General features: G+C 45.4%; 1 protein-coding gene across 1 annotated transcript in view; it reads right to left on the bottom strand.

The window, feature by feature from the left end:
- LOC119850409 (amyloid beta precursor protein binding family B member 1 interacting protein) overlaps positions 1-23,407 on the bottom strand; it is a 111,434-nt gene that overhangs the window by 48,704 nt on the left and 39,323 nt on the right. Inside the window, exons 2-5 of the mRNA XM_038388324.2 lie at positions 15,893-15,964; positions 12,168-12,255; positions 7,595-7,884; positions 3,366-3,443 (exon numbers count right to left, since the gene is read on the bottom strand). Coding sequence (XP_038244252.1) covers positions 3,366-3,443; positions 7,595-7,884; positions 12,168-12,255; positions 15,893-15,964 — 528 coding nt within the window. The remainder of the gene's footprint in view (positions 1-3,365; positions 3,444-7,594; positions 7,885-12,167; positions 12,256-15,892; positions 15,965-23,407) is intronic.

The following is a 23,407-nucleotide window of genomic DNA, read 5'->3' as shown; positions in this document are numbered from 1 at the left end:
GTCTGTGTTGTGGCAGGCTAGCGGGTCTGGCTCAACAAGACAGGGTTCTGGAGTCCCAAAGCATCAGGGAAAATGGGCTCAGAGGTAATTTCAGCACAACAGGTGACAGTCCCAAGGGGGTTTCTGTGACCGAACCCATCACATCTGGTACCGGCACCAGTGTTGATCCTGAAGTGTAAGGGACTGGGGCGTAGGCAGTCTTGCCTACTGGTCACAACTGGGCTGAGGTCTGCCTACCAGGAACAGTAGTTGCCGAGCAGGAGTTTGAGGAATCGCATGAGTCAGAGTCAGGTTGGAGTCGAAGACCGGAGATCAAACAAAGCCTGATGTTGCAACAAATTGCAGTCTGTGTGATTGCCCAGGCAACTTCCTGGGGCAACCGTTAGGGTTAAAGAGTGTGTTTGGCCAATCAGAAGGCTGCAGGGTACTGTCACTCTGGGTGTCTTGGGCAGCATTTCCTGCAGGACCTACTCCCCATGGTGCTCCCTGGCTGTGCCTCTGCATGGCCTCCTGGTGGAAATATCAACTGTTCCAGACTCTGCGGACCCAGGGTTTAGTCCTCAGATCCTTACACCAAGTCAGCAGTGGTACTGAAGTAACTGACGGTGCCATGGTAACATTGGAGGTGCAGGTTGCAGGGATGCTGAAGACTTTTCCAGTGCACTGAGCTTGGCACCAGCTCCACTTCCACTCACTGTGGAAGGGAAACATCCAGTTAGAGTGCCAATACTCACAGGTTCAGGAGCCTGTCCAGCCATCAGTGCTATGAAACACGAAGCCTTGGAAAAGTCCTGGACCAAGGGCAAGGCCAGGACAGAAAGGCAGAAAAGGTCTGTTGCTGCCTCAAATGCTACCAGTGTGGAATCAGCCGGTGCTGGGATTGCTCTCATTGGCACCAAACTCAATGGATGCCCCAGGGTCAGAACCAGAATTAACAGTACAGGGTCTCTGATCTCCTTATGAGGTGCCAGGGAGTGATTGACCGGGACCAGTTCCATCCCATGCACCAACATTTACCCATGCTGATCCACATGTCTTCTGGAGGATCAGTCCCCACATGACCTGGAGTGGCCTTTTCCTCAGCGCACCTGATGGAGAGTGACTCCTTCATCTCTTCAAAGAGACACCAGCTCCAGGATGTGAAGCGGCACACTCTCAGAAACCACTGGCGATCTCCGATCTTATGAGGACCTTCGTGCTAAAGCAGACCACATAGCCTGTTCGAGCAGGTGCTGCTTCAGACGAAGATCCCTCACCACCTGCACCCATTTGGTCAACAATCTGCAAATAGAACACCACTCCTTGATGTGGGCTTCACCTAGACACAGCCAACACCATGTGTGGGGATCATTGTTGGGGATGGCTCCCACACACGACAGACCATGTTTAGAGGAACTGAGGAGAATCGGGGCAACATCACCTCATATAGCCAGAAGAGGGGCTACGATCATGAGGTGTACACATCGGCCCTCTATGGGCAAAATTCTTTGGCTCCGGCGTGCTGGGGTGACACACCAAATTGGAATACATGGCTTCATCTACTCGAAGAAGAATATTGACTTGGATGTTTTAGTCTTAAATTGGGAAAAGAATGGAAGAAACCTTGCGATGCCAATCAGCTAACCTGGGTTCATGTGCTGCAATGATGGATACTAGTACAAGACTGCAATAGACAGATCATCACTTACAGTGATTGCAGAAATCAAAAGAGTTCATTATTCCTCTTGAAGCACTTTTTAAATGACAGAAACAATATGCATGTTTATTGTGAGGGGGAAAAGATTAAAAAATTGCTAAAATAAAAAAGTCAGAGAACTGCGAATACACAGTAAGAAGAACAGTCAAGTCATCCACTTGCACTGGAAACAGCGGAACAATTCCCTGCCGGGAACCATACGTTGAAAAACTGGGAGAACTTCTCCCAATGCTGTAGCTTTAGTAAATACTAATTTTAAAATGTTTGCATACAAGACTCTGCAGCAGAGCAAATCTCTACTAAAGCAGAGGTAATACCACAGAACTAAGAGCAACCAAGAAAAGTCCATACAGATTTTGAAAAGAAGGACTTGGAAAAGAGCTCTGTGTAAGCTTGAAAGCTTGCCTCTTTCACTGACACAAGTTGGTCCAATAAAAGATATTACCTCAGCCACCTGGCCTTGGAAAAGAAAAGCACATCAAAAAGCTAAACTGTATGTTTGCTCTGATTTCAAACCCCAAAATGTTTTTTCTAAAATAAGGAGCCCAGCTGTGGTGGAGAATATGAAAAAAGTATGTTGGACATGCATAACCTAAAACACGTTTAGGAAACAAGAGGAAGTAATGTCTGGTTCCAGTTCTTTGACTGTTCACAAATATGCCTGCAGTGTTTTACACCATTTTCACAGCTCTACGCCACAGGGTGTTTAACAGCCTCTTTTTAGAAGTGAAAGAAGATTCTCTCTCTCTAATTTGTTTTAATTTTCCTTAAACTTCATATTATGACACTAATTACAGCACAGATGGTATTTAGCAACAGGAAGACCATCAGAGTCTAACTTCTAAAATACTCTGACTTTAAATATTTAATATCTTGCAAAAAACAAAAGATGCAAAATAAATTTTTTGCCCAAAAGGACATCACTTGTTATGCAGGTAAAAGGGATAATATGGACAGTGATTATGAGCAGAGATTTCCCTTAACATGTCCTCTGGGAAGAGTGTGTGTGTCTGTGGGAATTGTTTCAATTTAGACACCCCAAAATTCATAGGAGACCTGCACCATGTGTCCAGAAGCCCTATAGGCTCTGGTCTCTGGCAGCCTCCTCCCCTCATGCCTTACTCAAACTGGATTGTGAGGGTACAAAGCTGAACAACTGCAGCTCCTGTTGAGTTCAACTGTAATTCTAGGTGCTCCTGAGGGTCAGCTCCTTACTGTACTGCCTATATCTCAAAGTGCCATTAGGGGATTTAGCAATGCAACTCCATTGGAGCGATCTGGCTAAATCCATACACACTGCTTTGGAAAAGTACAGGTTAAAATTTTTGGTATCAGCTTAGGGTGATTGAATAATATTTGGTCATAGGTTCCAATTCCTTAAAACAGATTATAAGGATATGGGCTTTGTTCAGATCCTGGAACTAAGAATTATAACCTTTCTCAGTTCTGTCAGAGGTAGAGTGATAGAATATTGTTTCTCCGGTACATGATGTAAAGTACGAATGCGAGATAGTGCTAAATGTACATTTTAAAATGTACAAAAAATAAAAGGATATGAAGACTAACATTATAAACAATGTATTACAATGAACTCTGACACACACACACATACACACACACACACATTCAATTGTATGTTAAGGTAGAATTTCAATATTTTAAGTCCTACCTTTTTAACCTTTGCTTCCTTCAGTTTTTCCAATGCAAGTTTAATCTTGTCGGCTTTTGCTTGTGCCTCTAGTTCTTCCTGAAATAACAGCAAGACATTCAGTAAGCTTTCTGTTAAATAAATGAACAAAGTGCCATGTTTACATGCAAATACCTGTTCATAGTTATTTATACCAACATCACAAGGCCTATCAAGGGAAACTTCATTGGCACAGGTGCCAGCTACAGGAAATCAATGGACACTGATGGCTTAGCCCCGTTTGCCCCAAACTTAATTCTGATTCACAAGACAAAGGATCTCTGTTGCCCAGACATGGATCTCTTACAGGATAGTGAGATGATTTGGGCAATGCCTTACAGATTGCTGTAGAACATGGAGACAGGTCTCCCCTATGCTCTCATGGAGATAACTAACATACGGTAGGTGTGGCAGTAAGGTCTGAACTGAACTTGTACAAACAAAAAAGTGATTGCACCTTGGGAGGCAGTCTGGCTGCTGAATGACACAGCATTGTGGACAGTAGCACGGAATAGCGAACTCACTGCCTCTCAATTTATGCTTTTTAGGGCTCAGAGAACACGCATGACCATACTGACCACCTTGTTTGCAACCACGTCATGCACAATTTGAATCCCAAGTCACTGTAACAGCTAGAAGTGCCTGTTTTCCTTTGTGGTTGATATAAAGACTGTGACTGTTTCTCTCCAACATGGACCTTCCAACAGTTCTCAATGCCTTCGTCACCTTGCGAGTAGATTATTGTAATGTATCTTTATAAGGGGCTACACTTAGGTTAGTGACCACCTGTGACTTCTGAGATCATGATGGGCTACTAATGCAACACTGAGACCTCGGTTTCCGTCAAGATCCTCTGCCAATTCCCCAAATTCAGGGCTGCCTCTCTTCAGTTTTCCCCCTTCTCCTTGCCCTCAGGGAAGAGTCTCTAGTTTGTAGTCACTGGTGATCTTTTCCTACCTCCACGGATCCTTTCTGAAGGAGTGGATGTTTATTGTTATGACAACTGGAGCCAAATCCAGCTTCCAATCAGAAAACATTGGGAGACAGTTTCTGTCCTAATGCACTACTGAACATGCTAGATCATCTCAAAGAAAATACTCACTGACTAAGACAGTAAAGCAAACATCCATATTTAATCAATTCTTTCCCATTCTTTTTATGCAGTGTTTCCCTCTGGCATTGACACTGCCATTCGGTTAATAGCAATATATGACAATATTGCATGTGGACAGCAAGCCTCACAATTAGGAGCATATCAAGATGTTTTCAGCATCTCACATAACAGGAGTGCTCTGAACTTCAGCTAGGTCTGGGGATGCAGGCAGTGTTTTTGTGCAGCTGCAGCTGCATCTGTGACTCGGAAGCCAATTAAGGACATAACACTGTGCTTAGATTCCTTTAGACTATCACCCCCATTTGCTTGCAGAGCATTGGAGATTTCTGGGAACAGTGGCTGGAGATCTGACATGGCACACAATCTCATAGGAACTCTTTTCATTTGGGGAAAGAAGAGGGTGAAGGAAATGTCTTGCATCCTTCTGTGATGGGGTGTTCATCCCACACAAGGCAGAACAGATTAAATTAAGTTAATTAACCTGATAGACTGTACTTGGGGGGGGGAGCTAGGGATTGAAAGGCTGATTGATGATAGAGCCCAGTGGAGAAGGAACAGGTGGGGCTGGTATAAAGCCAGGAAGTTGGCAGTGGAAAGGGACTGCAGAGGAAGTAGGTTGTGGTGACTCCTGGGAGTAGGGTGGGGTGGATTTGAGGCTTAAGAGTTAAGTAGTCTGCTCTTATTCCCGGAGAGGGGGGAGCCAGAAGCTGAAGGATGGAATCCAAGGAAAGAGTAACAGAGTCCGAGGGAAAACAGACCAAAGTTTCTGCGCATAGGGTCCCTGGACTGGAACCTGGGGTAGAGGGTGGGCCTAGGTCCCCCTATCAGCCACTGGGAGAAGTGGGACAGACTAAGCAGTGGAGCAGAAGACTGCTGATACCCCAGAAGGAGAGGACTACAGTGCACGCACCAGATTGGCAAGTCATGAAGAGAGGGCATCCTGAGTCGCCTGGAAAGAGGCACCAGAGAGCATGAATGAGTGGCAGAAGAGGGTGTCGGACCTGGAAGGAGCTAATCCCTATAGCAGGCAGGAGGAGTTGTTCTACTGGTGAGTAGATCCAGTGGCACCTTCCCTAAAGAATTTCTGTTAAGTCCAAGCCTCTGCTGTTGTGGCCCAAAGATCTTATTTTCTCTTCCAGCCATGAATACCCTAGAATGTTCCACAGTGGAGGATTATCCACAGGGAAGCTATCATTGGGGATCTGAAACCAAAGAATTAGAGCCCGATCCAAAAACCCACGGAAGTGGATGGAATATCACCCACTGACGTCAATTGCCTTTGGATCAGGTCATCAGTGAACATGCAGTCTGCTCAAGCAATGGTCTCCCCAGAACAGGGTGGAGGTATGTTTGTAGGTCAGCAAGTGAAGCTTGTCTTAATAGTGCATCTTCTGTATTTGTTTATGTATTTTAAATAAAGGAGTTCAATTTTCAAAGCTAGCTGGCTGCTGCCTTTCACACACACTGAAACTACTCCAAAATTCAAAATAAATTTTAAAACAAGTAACCATCTTTGAGGTAGAGAAAAGCAAAGACTGAAGGTCCTCCCACATGTTTACAGCTTTCATTCTTCAGACAGCGTGCCTATCTCCCCACACAGCAATTGCAAGTCAGTTCTATCCCTCTAACTGCTGTGTGTCTGATCAATGAGCTCCCCCTCACACGGAATTTCTATTCTTTATGCTAAATGTGTCTACTATGGATCATGTCAGTGTTGTTGCTCCTTGCATGGTCAGTTTGCTGTGAAGTTTTTAAACTGCAATATGTTGTTTATGCTTCTGTGCAGAGCTGGCCTTGGCATTTTTGGGTGGTCCTGCAAACAGTATCTCACTACCTTGATTCCCAGCTCACCAAATAACAAATGACTCCTCTCTATCATGGTCATATCACTATGCACAGACTTGCCAGAGGATCTGGGGAGAGGTAGTAAAATTATTTTTTGATACATCCCTAATGTAAACATACAGATTTACATATCGTGTGTATGCACTGGGAGGGGTAGGGGATTTTTAGGATCTCCCCACAACTTGAGAAATGGAGCCTAGTGGCTTGTACTAGAATCAGTTCATATAGTTTCCACTGGCTCAAACAGATGTTTAAGACAGACAAATGTCCAGAGGTCACTAGGCTCCCAGTCACCAAGGGTTGTGTCTGCATTCTGCTGATTTTATAGTGCTTTATGAACATTAGCTACTTAATACCTGCACACACCCTTGTGAGGCAGGTAAGTAGGATTTGTCCCCTTTTACATCTAGCTTTTCTGCCTTAGTTTCCCTAAATCACTTGACCTAGAAGAGCAGAGGGAGACAGGGCAGAGCTGGGATTAGAATGCAGTCCTTTCTTGATCTCAACCCTGCGTTCTGTCTACGGGAAAATGCTGCAGTTTTACACAGTTGAGCAGGCCCTCCTTATGGCCAGAGGTCACACTAGCTGCTGAGCACAGGAGCCAAGTCAGTTTCAAGAAGCTGGCCAGAGCTGACAATCCTAGTGTTGTACTGTTAGTAGCAGCAGCCTGGACTGTAATTAATTAATCTGGGGCCTTCCCAAAAATCCAGGAACCTCAAGATTTTCACAGACCCTAAAGGCCAGTCGCAGCTGTCTATAAGATGGGAGGAGGGGCATGAATACCCTACTCTCTACTAACAAACAAACAAGAAAAATCAGTGACAAGCTTCCTGTCCTAATAATCAGTTTTCATTAATTAATGGCTGTTCAAATCTCTCACCACAATGGCCAGAAACACTAAGATTCTCCTTTACAAGCCAGAATGCGATCCTGGCCACAGGCTTTGCAGGTCCCAAAGGTGATCTTAGCTGCTATATAGAGGCAATCAAAACTTTCCTAAACTATACTAACATATGTATTCAACTATGAACAGTGTCATTGTAAGCTATTTCATGCCAAGTTGGAATGGACCATAGATATTGTTGTTGCCTGCTCTATAATGGGCATCTAACAGTCAACAGTTTATGACTGTTTTACTGCTAACTTTTAAGTTCATTCATGGCTATTCTCCCTTGTTTCTACTCAAACAGACTCTACACAATTACAGCACAAGGTATGGGGATGTTTGGTACAAGGTTCCTTCAGAGCTTACCTGAGTGAGTGGTTCAGGAGGAGGCGGTGGTAGTGGGAGGTCGAAATCAGGATCTGGAGGTGGAGGGGGCAAGTCATCCTCAAAATGTCCAGTGGTAGTAACAGGGACATTTGATTTATAACCATAAGAAGCAGTAGCACAAACATCTGTTGAAGGCTGAGTGACTGCACTTTGTGGGTAGTGAGAAGTTTTCTGTGCTTGTAATGTCTTCTGTTCAACTTCACTTAGGTCTGCTACTAGATCAGCCATTAAAGCATTCAAGTCATTGTCCTCCAGTGCACTCAATGATTCTGTTAAGAAATGCCCCCCCACACACCACCACAAAATACTTTAGAGAGTGGATGACATGAAAAACAGTTTGCACTCAGTTCAATGAAAACTAAATTGCAGAGGAGGATGCTAACTGTAGAGGTTAAGGGAAAGGGGACAATTTTAAAGAGGGAGACTTTCATTTGGATTCTCTGGAACAGTGTATTTTGGGGATAATTACTAAGCTGATCATGCTCCAAGATAGGAAAATTCCCTTCTAGTCTTTCTAAAAGAACTGTATTAGTATCTTAGGCTTTGTCTAAGCAGGAAATGCTCTCACACCGACATAGATACCGCCACTCATTGGGGGTGGCTTAATTATGCTGATGGGAGAGCTCTCTCATGCTGGCATAGAATGGCTACAATGAGACGGTACAGCTGTGCTGCTCTAAGGACCATAGTGTAGAGAGCGACACAGGCATGTGTGTGTCTGGAGCTCCAGACAAGAGGGCCTACAGAGAGCAGGCCCTCATGTAACGAAGCAGCCAAGAACCAGCTCAAACCCTGGGAGAGACAGAGCACTGACTGGGAACATCCCAGGACAGAAGTCAGGAGAAGCACTGTGCTAGGAAGGAATCACCTGAGACTGACAAATTGGAGCCAGACCTAGCATCTCTGTTGCCCAGAGCTGCACAGGACCATGAGTAGTTCAGCTTGTGACTTTGCACTGGGAGCAGGAGGAGGCTGTACCTACTTAAGTGGGGAGGTTGTTGCTCTGTTTATTCCGGGGGGGGGGGGGTTGGAACAAGTGCCTTGGGGGTGGAAGGGCATTTCCCTGATCCGTTCCTGCGCACGCCTTTTGTTAGCCAGAGTTGCCAGCAGACTCCATCTTATCCACCAGGGTGCTAGAATTACACTTGGTGGCCCGTATGCGGACATGCAGTACACACACACCCCATCACTCTCCCTCTTTCCACAGCACTCCCTCTGGGCCAATCAGCACTTGCTCGTCCTGGAACAACCTCTGCCTCAAGACCAGGTTTTAAAGGGACCATGCTTCCTAAATCCCAAGGGGCTTACACAGGAGTAACTTCACTAAATCCATGCAGTTACACAGGTGCAAAACCAGTGTTAGTGAGAGGAAATCAAGCTGTGAGACTTTAAGCTATAAGAAAATAATATCTGAAAAGTCACATTCCTACATACTATATCAGTTGTGCAATATGCATCAGTAACTTACCACACATAAACTAATACGCAGGCTTCTGAGGACCCATTCAATCACAGTTCAAACCATGCAATTTCTCTTTTAAAATATTTTACCAAAACAGATCTAAACATTCCACATTTGTTTTGTGTTTTCAACTATGACACACTTAAATGAGATAATTCTCTTAACTGGAGTTTCTAGCTGAGTCAGCAGCCCCCTCCTATGATTGCTTAATGTAGGCCAGAGTTAAGAGATCCTGTGGGGAGAAATTAGACAGAAAGATCTGGTTTTACCTAGTCCAGGAACTACTGAGTCTGGAAGAACTAGAAGGCTGTGTCTGTGTACAGTGGTTTTGCAACAGGTTTGTCTGTCCCTTTTAAGGGCTGGGGGCAGGGAGCTCTGCCCCTGTTCTGGAGGGAAGCCCAGCAGTCAGGTGCTGAGAATCAGCAGACTCTACTGAGCAGCATCTACTGACTGGATGTGATTCCCATGAGGGCTCCAGCCCCATGAGCCTGGTTGGGACCAGGAGAGAGCTGAGTCCTGCACAGATACAAATTTATATCCACAGATGCGGATATCTGAGGATAGAAATCAGTATCTCCTGAACCACAGGGCTCTCCCGGGAACCGCAGCAGTGAAAGGAGCAGAATGTGGGGAGCTCTCAGGAGCCAGCAGCACCCTGTGCTGGCAGCTCCTCCCGTGCGGCTGTACCGCTCCAGCCCCGCCCCCAGCCCTGTCCTCCGGTGCGACTGTACAGACCCCAGACAGGAGATGCAGTCACACAGACAGCTGTGTGGAAGGGACAGGGGTGGGGCTGAGGCAGTACAGCCACATGGGAGGAGCTGCCAGCACGGAGCGCTGACTTTTGGGAGTGGCGGCCCCATGTTCTGCTCCTTTTGCCCCTGCGGTTCCTGTGAGAGTCCTGCGGTTCAGTGGATAGCAATTTCTATCCGCAGCTATCCACAGCCGCAGATATACAGGGCTTTGCTGAGAGTATACTTTCCTGTGAAGACAGCGGAAGGCTACAAGATGGCAAATGCCCTGCGGACCCGCCTCTCCCACAGCCTGGTGAGATCCTGATCCTTCAGCTACTGGAGGTCAGAGAGCCCCACAATCTCAGTCTAGAACAGAACCGCTGCCTTTGTTATTATTCCATATTTCCTTTTGTCTGTATATTGAAGAATAGGCAGGGCCTTGAAGAAATGGCTACAAATGGAGCTGGGTTTGGCTGAGTGTTTCTCCCAGGCTGGCCCACTGTAGGACCCCAATTCAAGGGAAGCACTTAAGCATATCTCTGAGCAGGGATGAATTTAAGCATGTATTTAAGCACTTTCCTGAAATGGGACCTAAATTACTTCTAAACAAGTCCTATCTTTCTGTACTGTAATAATTAGGACATTTTTGTGACATACACATTAAAACAATATGTAACCCATGTAGTTTCCAACATTCTCAAAGCTCTAGTCATATTGTTTTATTAGTAATCTCTAATGAAAAAAGGAAAGATACCCATAAACACAGATTCCCTACCAGGGCCAAGCGCAAATGACATTTCACAGTCTTGTTTTCCTTTCATGGATTCCATCCGTCAGACTAACATTACCAAACTTAGTTTTCAGTTTCATTAAACATTTAAATATGAAAGACATTAGGCTATGATTTCCCAAGGTGACTAGTGATTTCTATTTTTGATGTCCAAATTGAGACACCTTCACTTTCAGAAAGTGCTGAATACCCATGCTCTGAAAATCAGGCCTCTTTAAGGCATCTCAAATTGAGATGCCCAAAATCATTGGTTGCTTTTGACTATCATGGATGTTTAGCTTTTTACTCCTCCACTGTTGTGGTATTTTTTAGATGTAACTGATGTCTGAATGAGTCTCCCCTGACATTAGTGATGAGCTGGGGGAAAAGAATTCCGGAACCGTGTTTGCATAGACATGCCTATTCTGCCTCAGTATGCAGCACGATGGAGCTGCTTTGCCAAAATGGTCACCTTTGGCTGGTGTTGGGTTACAAATCACTTTAGTGCAAGAGTAATGACATGTGGTTATCCTTATTGTTTGAGTAAAGGGCAACAGAACTGTACTTAGACAGCCCTGGTTGAGGAGGTCGCCCTAAACTGAACCTTACTCTCTAAGTAGGGGGTAGGGATGTCAAATCCCAGTGAAAGACCGGTGATGGGGACTTGTATTTGTATTATATTGCTATGCGACCTGGTGATGTGGACTCTGCCCAAATTATCCTAGACACCCTTTGACCTTCCCCTCTCTAGTGTTTAGAGATAGAGCTAATCAGACTCTATTCAGAGGCATTGTTTCTGTACAGTAATTACCAGTGCTGAATCACTGATAAGCAAGTCTAGGGGTCTTAGACCTGGTGTTAGGATAGTGGTGAAAGGAAAGACAATGCAGAGGCTGTACTGGCAGTGAGGTTTCCTGCTACCCAGTGAAATCACTAAGAGCTGAAATCACTGAAGACCTGGGTTAAGCTGTGGAATCTCAGAACATGGCATTGCAGAAGTGGCAGTGAGTGTCCAACAGTGGCAGCACATGACCACCAGCAGCAAGGGCACACAATGACCACAGAGACATTGCTTGACGCCCCCCACACCCTTTGTGGAGTAGAAGTGAACCCCTGTGACCACACCTCTGAACTCTGGGTCTTCGCTAACCAAGGATAGCCACATGCGTGGAGGATGGGGGAGTGATGTGTTAAAGGCACATTCGTTTGTCAGACTTTCCCACCATAAAGTGGAAAACTGAGGCAAAGACACTGACCCATGCACTGTGGAGCTGGGATTCTGCTTATGGTGGCATGCTTTTGAACATGTGTGTGCTTTTCCCAAACTATTGCTTGGTTCCCATTTCCTTTTATTAAAAGTTCTCTTTTGTTACCCAGACTCAGTGCTTGGGAGAGGGGAAGTATTGTCTCTTAGAGGTGCCAAGGACTGGTGGTAAATTTTCTCAGATTACTGCGAGGGGGCTTGAGCTGGTTCTGATTTGTATTGTTAAGAGGGACTCCTAGATACAGAACCCGGCCCTTGTTGCTTCTGATTGCAACTGGCAGAAGGCTGACAAACACAAACACTACATAATCCTTCCAATCACTTACCATTTAAATCTTTAAAGCCAACTGTAAAGTTATATTCTTTATTAGATTCTTTGGAGGATGGAGGCTGGACAGTTTCCACTCCTAAACTCTGTGGAAATGGAACAAAAAGAAAGGAGTTGATGATATAATTATCATTAAGATACTAATATTTACTGACTACGTTCCCTCTAAACTGCACAGCTGTGCGGCCGGCTATCAAGGGCCACTCAGGCATGCAGCAGGGAGAGGCACCTCCCCCATGGCCCTGGAGCTGCCACGGTAGAGAGAGGCACTCTATCCCAGCCCCAGGCTGCGGTGACAAGAGAGGGCTGAGGAGTCCTCTCTCCCCACCACAGCCCCAGGGAAGCCTGCACCCCAAACTCTTCATCCCCAGCCCCACCCCAGAGCCTGTACCCCCAACCAGAGCCCTCACCCCAACCTTATGCCCCAGCCCTGAGCCCCCTCCCATATCCCAAACCTCTCATCCCCAGCCCCACCCCAGAGCCCACACCCCCAGTCAGAGCCCTCACCCCCCCCACACCTCAACCCTCTGCCCCAGTCCTGAGCCCCCTCTCACACTCCAAACCCCTCAGCCCTACATCACATCCATGTTGATGCACCTAACAAAATTCATTCTGCACATGGATGTAAAAAATTAGAGGGAACATTGTTTACTGACCAGGTTACACTGATAATTATTCTAACAAACTCAGTTCTTCCCTCAAGAAATAGAAACCCATATACTAGTGTGTTGGTCTTGTTTACTCCATGATGTTTTCTATGGGTGAATGGCTTCTTTAAAGGGAGAATTTCTCTAGCCTGCAGTTTGTTCCTAAGAATGCAGGTTGGGGACTGGTGCTTTAGAAAACTATGAAAAGCATACAAAATTAAGGCAAGGAAAGAGGATTCCTCTCTGTAATTCCCACTGATGGAATAGCTGGCTCTAGCAGCTGAATGATCCCAGAAGTGTTTACATTTACTAGGTTGTCTGAAACTGGTGACAATTTTCCATAAAAAATTAATAAAAACTTTTTTACTAGTTCATTTCTTATGATTTCCCAGCCCCACAATATTAGTTTCTTATGAACTTGAGCAAAGCTGAAAATGTGAACTCAAAATGTCACTTCTGCATGATGACTAGTCACACTTGCAAAAATAGAGAAGGTGTGAATAGGGAAAGGGAGGAAATAGTCACATGAAATAATTTCAAAAGACCAGATAAAAGGAATTAAAGAAAGGAGTTTATATACAAAATAGAGAAGACAAAAATGGCAATCATGGCCCCTGATCCAGCAAAGCACTTACTACTGGCCTGCTTTACCTTAAGCATTTTCTTAAGTGCTTTGCTGGATCAGCACTCAAATGCATAAAGGAAATGTTTTAATTTTTTTTTTTAAAGTCAGGAAATGGTATTTCATAATGGTCAGAAAGGAAAACTGAAAACAGTGGAAGTACAAGCAAATTGAAAAAGACAAATCAAAGGACAACGAGGACAAGTGCAGAGTCCTGCACTTAGTATGGAAGAATCCCATGCACTGCTACAGACTAAAGACCGAGGCAGCAATTCTGCAGAAAAGGGCCTGGGGTTACAGTGGATAAGAAGCTGGATATGAGTCAGTGTGCCCTTGTTGCCAAGAAGGCTAATGGCATTTTGGGCTGTATAAGTAGGGGCATTGCCAGCAGATCAAGGGACGTGATCATTCCCCTCTATTCGGCATTGGTGAGGCCTCATCTGAAGTACTGTGTCCAGTCTTGGGCCCCAAACTACAAGAAGGATGTAGAAAAATTGGAAAGCGTCCAGCGGAGAGCAACAAAAATGATTAGGGGGCTGGAGCGCATGACTTATGAGGAGAGGCTGAAGAAACTGGGATTATTTAGTCTGCAGAAGAGAAAAATGAGGGGGGATTTGATAGCTGCTTTCAACTACGTGAAAGGGGGTTCCAAAGAGGATGGATCCAGACTGTTCTCAGTGGTGGCAGATGACAGAACGAGGAGTAATGGTCTCAAGTTGCAGTGGGGGAGGTTTAGATTGGATATTAGAAAAAACTTTTTCACTAGGAGGGTGGTGAAGCACTGGAATGGGTTACCTAGAGAGGTGATGGAATCTCCTTCCTGAGAGGTTTTAAGGTCAGGCTTGACAAAGCTCTGGCTGGGATGATTTAGTTGGGGATTGGTCCTGCTTTGAGCAGGGGGTTGGACTAGATGACCTCCTGAGGTCCCTTCCAACCTGATATTCTATGAAAGAGAAAACAATGGACGTGAAGAAAAGTAGTTAAAAATTAAACATGAAGAGGTAGTATAAATGAGAATCAGCCCTTTCTGTCTAAGGCCTGTTTATCCTGTGAATGTGCCATATCTACATCTATGTTCTTGCTTGTTTACACTGCCAGAGTGGTATAGAGAGACCTTAGTATAAATGAGAATAAGGCCCAAAGACAGTAATAAAAGGGAAGAAAAAATACAATTCACAGAATAGTTTAGGGAAATAAGAAGCTAGAAGAACTAGTTCTTAGAAAAAGTTCTAAGAAAAACAAGGGGAATATGAGGAAGATATAAAGTAAAAATTAATACAAAGCAAAAGTAGTTTTTCTTTTATATTTCAATATTTTACTATGACACTAATTACTCTAAAAGACCCTGTTCTCAATTATAACTAAAGCTGTTAAAAAGTCAGAAAGCTAACAGGGAACCAAGTGTTTTGGTTTTGATAGCCAAGACTGTCATATTAAATCATGTTTTCCTCTAGGCTTTCAAGATGCTTCAAGCAGAATTCCTATTCAGTGTCACAAAATGTTTGGATTTGAATTTGGCAGACTGGAGTTCAACAAACAGAAAGACTTCAGAACTAGAGGCTTTAAGTAGGGCACCTCGTACAAAATTCCAGATGACAGTTTAAGTGTTTCAATTAAGCATAATTTAATTTAAAACAAATTTAATGAGAATAACATGTTTTTGGTTATGAATTCTTCCTCAATCTTATAAGTTTTGGTGTAGGAAATCTTCCAAGGTTGGGTTTAGAAAGAGACTCATGTTGTTTTATAGTTCCTTCCAGAACAATATTTCGTATACACATATTCCCTAATGCCATCAGTGTTGTGCCATTTATATTTTGGCACATGTGGTGATGAATCAAATGTCTTTCAAATAGTCAACAAAATTAGTAAAAACATTTTTGTCTTCATTTTCGTAGTTCACTCAGTTTACAGTTTATAATTGTGAAATCCTCATCACTGGAGGTTTGCAAAAACAGGTTGCACAAGCAGGGACGGTTTAGGTTTACTTGGTCCTACCACAGCACACAGGGCAGGACTCGATGACATCTCAAGATCCCTTCCAGCCCTACATTTCTAGAATTCTGTGCTTCAACAGGTTACAGTTCATTTAAACATGTACACAAAGTGTTCATCCATGGTTATTCAGATGCAAACTCTTCTTGTTTCCATAGCAAAATTGCACATTCTGGGGCTAAGTCTACTAGGAATCTGGATTAATTTTTTGAAAAAGGCCTCTGATATCATGTTAGAGCTGTTTCATGTTCTAGCCTACTATAATGTCACTTTTGTCATTGTGCAGGCAACATGATTTAGAGAAAATCAGTTTTAAGTCACTTTCAAAAGACTACCTGTATTTATTCAGTAGGAGGGTGCAATGAGTAGTTGCAGAGGAATAAGGAAGGTAAGGAATTCTCCTTGTTTCCCTCCCTTATAGTAATTTCTCTTATCCCTGTTTTCAACCAGATTACTTACCTGCGTCAGCAGGTCCATTTCCCCCAGTAAATTGCTGAACATTTCATCTATATCATCACATGTCTGCTCCATCTGAAAAGAAATAAACCCATGGACAAGAACATCAGCATTAGTCTGTTTAAAACTTTGGAAGCAATTCTATAAACACAGAAGAAAAAAAAACTTCATCCAGTTAATTTCTTACAAAGCCTTTCCAATTTATATTGGAAAAAAAACAGTTTCTTATTCATGATAACTTAGCAGATAAATCTTTAAATAATTTAGAAATAATTGATTAATTAGGACTCTGATCCTGCATATTCTTAAGCAAATGCTTAATTTTATGCTCTTGAGTAGTTCCATCAATCTCGGTGCTCAATGCATAATCTATATATGATTAAAAGTCACCAGGTAAAAAATCTGCACCTTAAACAACTAAAACTGAGTCAAGAGAGAGGGAGAGAAAAACTGAAAATTTGAGGCTGACAAACTCCTGAAAAAGAAAAGGAGTACTTGTGGCACCTTAGAGACTAACAAATTTATTAGAGCATAAGCTTTCGTGAGCTACAGCTCACTTCATCGGATGCATCCGATGAAGTGAGCTGTAGCTCACGAAAGCTTATGCTCTAATAAATTTGTTAGTCTCTAAGGTGCCACAAGTACTCCTTTTCTTTTTGCGAATACAGACTAACACGGCTGCTACTCTGAAACCTGTGATTATGCAAACTCCTGAACACACACTGTGAAGATTTCAGTCCTTGGCTTAAACCACTGTAACTACAAGATTTTAGCTGGGCTGTTTTCTAGTACGAGGACTGGATATGGTTTGATCCACCTAATTTTGTGTCTTGTTATTTCTCCCTATGTTAAACCAAACATTTCTTTATTTGAGATACCTCTGGTCTTACACTGTGTATTGCAGACCATCAAAGACAGAGAAAATGTAGTTGCTTCTGAGATACAGGAACATGCTAAAAGGTACTTGACCTGGGAGCCTGGCAAACTGCACTCTCTCACTTAGGGGCTCAACCCTGCAAGGTGCTGAATACTCTGGAACTGATCCCACAAAACATTTAAACACTTGCTGAGCTGTAAGCATGTGAGTAGTCCCCTTGACTTCAGTAGGACTGCTCATACGCTTTAATGTCTTGCAGGATGGGGCAAAAGTGCTCAGTACATCGCAAGACCAGTGAGCTCTCTAGATGTGGTCAGCAGGGGACATGGAGAAAGCCTGGTGATTGCAAGGAGTGGCAGGAAAAGGGGACCGGAGGTTGCACCCGTCTTTAGGCATTTAATTTTACAGGTCACCTAGAGTCATAACTATTCCATAATTATACAATAAATACCCTTTTTCTGAGAATTACTTGGTAATTTTACTTGGTTACTGAACTGTACTAAAACTAATGGAGGCTGGGATTTTTAAAAGAGCCTAAGGGAACTAAGCCCCTGCAGGTCCCATTAAATTCCTAACTCCCTTAGGTGTCTCTAAAAGTCCCAGCTGAAAGCAAAGGACTGTGAACCTAAAAGATTCTGGTTTCTAATCTGGCCTGAGTTTGATTCACTGTTGTGTGAGCTTGGGTAAACCAGTGATCTGCTTGTGTCTCATTCAACCCAGCTGGAAACAGCACAGCAAAATAAAGGCCCTTACTGCAAATCAGATGCTGTATCTGAGCTCAGCTTTCCTAAGGGAAAATACATATTAGAAGTCACTGAGAATCTTGAAAATTTTTGATTTTATGGTACTTGTGTATTATTATTTTTGGAAGGCAAAAATTAATGTCACTATCCTGAGAGCACATGGCACTGACTATGTACATACAGGGTAAATAGTTAGAGTGGTCAGTAATTAAACAATTCTTACCTGCTTAATTGCACTGCATAAAATAAAGCAACATCAGGTTCAAGGTAAATGCTATAATTTGTGGGGACTACTGGCACTTCTTCAAAACTGTGATGGAACCTGAGGATGCCACAGTCTCCCTTCTCCTAGCTCCCTTTAACCACCCACACTAAAGGTTCCTGTATATCACAACTCATCCGATGGGGCTTCCTTTTAACTTGAGTGCCCTACTGGCACTCAGTACTCAGCCAGACAGGTCTCTAGTAGAGGAACATGAGCCACTCTGCCTACCTTTCTTGGGCCCTTTGGCATGGGGATAAAGACGATTGTCCTTCCCCTTATGTCATCATTTGCACATTCTGTAATCTGGTGTAAAATTCTATAGTCATCTAGTAATTTTACACCCACTTTGGTCTCTTTGCACTAGTGTAAATATCTAAACAGGGCAACAGAAAATCTGTCCAGGTGAATGCACAGTGTTCTGAGGTCTTACCAACCCAGGGGAACCCAAGATTGGGAACTGGACTCAGAACTGCTGCACATCAGTGCAAAACTTCACTACGCGGCCATTAGGTACACCAGATATAGTTTAATAGTCAATTCAGAGGTCTGTAACTTGATTGTCCTTTTGTATACTGTATACACAGTTACTTTGACTAGATAAAAATATTTTGTATGATTTAAATACCAAATGACTGCTGTGACAAAGCTCTGTTCTTGCCTCCATGGGTCCCGCGTTTCCTGGCGGATTTCGCTAGCCTCAGAGGCTCACTGTGACCCTCCACGTAACCCTTCTTTCTCTAGAGACAAGAGTCACAGTCTACTGAGCCATTTTCATCATAAGCCAGCAAGGGAGGTGAGCAGAAGTTATCCTTCCTTGCACAGTCTCTGTTGTCTCCCAGTCTCAGTGATTAAACAGGGGCAAAGGTGGAGGGGGGAGCCCAGGCACACCCTCTACTCCGGGCTCCAGCCCAGGGACCCTAATAGTATCAGCTATGGTAGCTGACCTTTTAGAAACATGACATGTGCAATTCCCTGGGCTATTTCCCCCACAGCAGCCCTCACTTCCTCAAGCTCCACTTCACCCTTACCTCAGGGCCTCCTTCCTTGTACCTGATACGGTGTGTACTACTCAGCCTCTCCAACAGCACAACTTCTTCCCACAGCTCCTGACATGCACTCCCACCTGACTAATTGGGAGGCTTTTAACTAGTTTCAGCCAGCCCCTGACTGGCTTCAGGTGTCCCAATCAACCTAGTCTTCTTTCTGTCTTCTGGAAAGTTCTTAAGTGGCCCCAGGTGTCTTAATTGACCTAGGGCAGCTGCCATTTCACTTTTCCTGGTACCAGGGATTTGTTTAGTCTGGAGCTAATATATCTATCTCCCACTACTCTTCCATAGCCATTTGGCCTTGCCCCGTCACACATCCCCCCCATCTGCTCAACACCATTCTTTTTCTTATTCCGCTGCATCCACTGGAGGGGTGCATGGTCCATCACAAGAGTAAATTGCCGGCCTAAGAGGTAATAACGCAGTGTCTCCATAGCCCATTTGACAGCAAGGCATTCTCTCTCGACTACTGCATATTTCTGTTCTCTTGGGAGAAGCTTTCTGCTTAGGTAGAGGATTGGGTGTTCCTCTTCTCCCACCGTTTGCAACAGAACTGCTCCCAACCCCACCTCAGAAGCATCTGTTTGTAAAACAAATTCCCTGTTAAAGTCCAGGGCTATGAGTATGGGGTCATTACAGAGGGCCGTCCAAAGGTTTGTAAATGCCCCCTCTGCTGCGTTGGTCCACTTTACCATGTCTGGACCTCGGGCCTTCACCAGGTCCGTTAAGGGACTTGCCCTAGTGGCGAAGTGGGGAATAAACCGTCGGTAGTAGCCTACCACGCCTAGGAATGCACGGACCTGCTTTTTTCGGGTCGGCCGGAGCCAGTTTTGAATTGCCTCTAACTTATTCGTTTGGGGCTTCACTATGCCCCTTCCCATAATATATGCCAGGTACCTAGCCTCTGCTAACCCTATGGCGCATTTAGCGGGATTAGCAGTGAGGCCAGCCCGCCTTAAGGTGCGCAGTACTGCCTCAACTGCCTTCAAGTGGGTTCCCCAGTCTGGTGTATGGATGATGACATCATCTAGGTATGCAGCTGCATATCTAGTACGGGGGTGCAGCAGCTTATCCATGAGGCGCTGGAATGTGGCTGGGGCCTCATGTAGCCTAAAAGGGAGGACGGTGTACTGGAATAGCCCATCCGGGGTGAAGATTGCTGTCTTTTCTTTAGCTTCTTTGGTCAGAGGAATCTGCCAGTACCCTTTTGTCAGATCCAGTGTAGTCAAGAATCGGGCACTACCCAGTTAGTCAACCAGTTCATCGATGCATGGTATGGGGTATGCATCAAACTAGGATATTTCATTCAGTCTGCGAAAGTCATTACAGAATCTCATGGTACCGTCAGGTTTAGGCACTAGAACAATTGGACTGGATCACTGACTGTAAGATTCTTCAATAACCCCTAATTCTAACACTTTCTTTACTTCGGCCTTGATTTCCTTTCTTTTGGCTGCTGGGATTTGGTAGGGTCTCAATGTTACCTTGGCTCCGGGGATCGTGCGGATATGGTGATAGGTCTCAGTCATCCGCCCTGGTTTTGTAGAGAACACATCTCTGTTGCGATTAATCATGTTGGCTGCCTCGATCTTTTGGATCGGCGTCAAGTCGGATGATATCCTCACTTGCTCATGTAAGTTATCCTCCTGGAGAAGGGTCTCCTGCATGACTAAGCATGTCTCTTGATCGTGCCAAGGTTTTAGAAGATTGATGGGGTAAATTTGCTCTGAATTCCGGCGGTCTGGCTGCCACACCTTCTAGTTCACCTCTCCCATGGCTTCGATTACTTCATAGGGTCCCTGCCACTGGGCCAACAGTTTACTTTCTGCTGTGGGCACCAGTACCATCACCCGATCCCCTGGTTGGAACCATTGAAGCTTCGCTTGGTGGTTATAATGGATTCATTGGGTCTCCTGTGCTCTCTCCAAGTGTTTCCGTACAATGGGCGTAACTCGGGCTATCCGATCTCTCATCTGAAGTACAAACTCAACTATGTTCCTTCCGGGATTTGGCTCCTCTTCCCAGGCTTCTCTGGCTATATCCAATATGCCCCGAGGGTGGTGCCCATATAGTAGTTCGAATGGAGAGAAATCCGTGGAGGCTTGCGGAACCTCCCGGATGGCAAACATGAGGTAAGGCAGTAGGGTATCCCAGTCTTTCCCATCCCGGCTCACCACTTTCCTGATCATGGCCTTGAGGGTCCTATTGAACCTTTCCACAAGGCCATCTGTTTGCGGGTGGTATACAGAGATCCGTAAGGCTTGTACACGGAGCAATGAACAGAGATCTTTCATTAACTTGGACATGAAAGGTGTACCTTGATCAGTCAATATCTCCTTGGGTAGCCCAACCTGGGCAAAGATCTGTACTAGCTCCTTAGCTATTGTCTTGGAAGCTGTGTTGTGCAGGGAAACAGCTTCCGGGTACCGGGTTGCATAGTCCAGTACAACAAGCACATGTTGGTGGCCCCGAGCTGTCTTCTCTAGGGGCCCTCCTAGATCCATGGCTATCCGTTCAAAAGGAACCTCTATTATTGGAAGAGGTACCAAAGGAGCCTGCAAGTGCGGGCGAGGGCTATGTAACTGACACTCCGGACAAGAGGTGCAGTATCGCCGGACATCTTCATGTACTTCTGGCCAGAAGGCCCTCTGCAGGATCCGTGCCTGGGTTTTCTCTACGCCTAAGTGTCCTCCAAACAGGTGACTGTGGGCGAGACTCAATATGGCTTTTTGATGTTTTTGTGGCACCAGAAGTTGTTGTATCTCTTGCTCCTGCATTTGCACCACGCGGTACAGGAGATCTTTCTTCACTATAAAGTAAGGTCCAGGACCCCGGACCTTTCCATCCACGGGTATCCCATCAATCTTGGCCACCTCTTTCCTGGCATTATCATATCTGGGGTCCTCTGCCTGTCCCGCCCAAAAGTCTCTCTCCCGGGACTAACCTGCCCAAGCTCCCAGGGGCCGGATTCTGCTTCTTCCAATGGCTCGCCACCGTCATGGCTGGGGACAGCTTCTGGCTCACCTTCTGTGTGGAAGTTTCTCTGTTGGCTGCTCGTGTCCATCTGCCTACTAGGGAGGTCTTCTAGCCCTGGGTCAGGATCCGGGTTCCCAAGGCCTTCACAGCCTTCCTCTCGACAAAAAAGACAAAAAAAAGATCTTTTGTCTTCCGGGTCTTTTGGGGGGCTGAGAACAGATCCTGAGAAATCTCAGCGAACATCGCAGGTTGACATTCCCCCATGAAGAGTCGCTGTCCTCAGGGTCCCTACCTCCCTCCAGCCTCTCCGGGCGGAGTAAATTATCAAACCCTGGATAGTCCCTCCCAATGACTACAGGATATGGGAGTTTAGGAACTACGCCCACGGTCACCTCAATGGGGTTTCCCTGAACCCCATTCTGTCTCCACTGGGATGGTGGGGTAATGGCTCACGGCCCCATGCACGCATGTCACTGCTATGCATCTGGCTTGTAGCGGCTGAGTATTTTTTACCAGCTTACCTGATGTGAGGGTGACAGCACTCCCAGAGTCCACAAGCGCTGTAGTCTCTGCTCCATTTTTCTCACTGGCCTGGTATAATTATGCAGGGCTAATGCGACCCCCACGAGGTGGGTAAGGGAGCATGGGACCTCCCAATCCCCCAAGTTACATTGCATAGGCTCCTGGGTGCTGGGACACTGTGCTGCTATGTGTCCCCACTCCCCACATGCATAACATATAAAATTGCTTTTAATCACTCCCCTATCCCAGGGGTTAGGAGGTTTAGTCCCGGGGCTCCCCCCACTCAGGCCAATCCCTTCCTTCTGGGATCCCCGCTGGTTTTCGGGCCGCCCCTTCTTCCACCTAGGACTCCCCAGGGGTTTGGCTGCCCAACCTTCCAGAGTTGGGGTCGGGTGCTTGCTTCAAAAGGGGCCTTCCTTGGGTAGTCGGGTCAGGCCCCTGGCTGTCATCCGTCCTTCTACCAGTGTTATCATCTCGTCGTACGTGGATAGATTGTTCTGGCCTACCCATTTGCGGAGATCTGGCGGCAGTCCCCGCATGTAATGGTCTATGATCAGGGTTTCCAAAATCTCCTCCGGCCTGTACACCTCGGGCTGTAACCACTTCCATGCGAGGTGTATGAAGTCAAATAGCTGGGACCTCAGGGGCTTGTTATCCTGGTATTTCCACTCATGGAACCTCTGGGCCCTTACCACTGCCGTTACCCCGCTCGTGCTAGGATCTCTGCCTTCAGACGGGTATAGTCAGTGGTATCTGTGGCAGGCAAGTCAAAGTAGGCCTTCTGGGCCTCTCCACACAAAAAAGGGGGGAGGATGCTGGCCCACTGCTCCTGGGGTCATGCCTCACGCTGAGCAGTCCTTTTGAATGAGAGGAGATATGCCTCTACGTCATCTCTTGACGTCATCTTTGGCAGACAACCAGTGGCCCTCAGGGTTTGCGTCCCGTTGGACCCCTGGGCCTGAGTGGTGAGGATCTTCAGCTGGTCCACCACCTCTCTCAAGATAGCATGAACTTGGGTCGCCTGGCTCATCAATAATTGATTGGTTTCCTGCTGTAGCCGCATAGACTCCTGTTGTACCATTCCCTGAA

This window comes from Dermochelys coriacea, chromosome 2 (genome assembly GCF_009764565.3).
Source record: "Dermochelys coriacea isolate rDerCor1 chromosome 2, rDerCor1.pri.v4, whole genome shotgun sequence".
Taxonomy (NCBI): domain Eukaryota; kingdom Metazoa; phylum Chordata; order Testudines; family Dermochelyidae; genus Dermochelys; species Dermochelys coriacea.
This window is presented reverse-complemented; position numbering and strand designations above follow the sequence as displayed.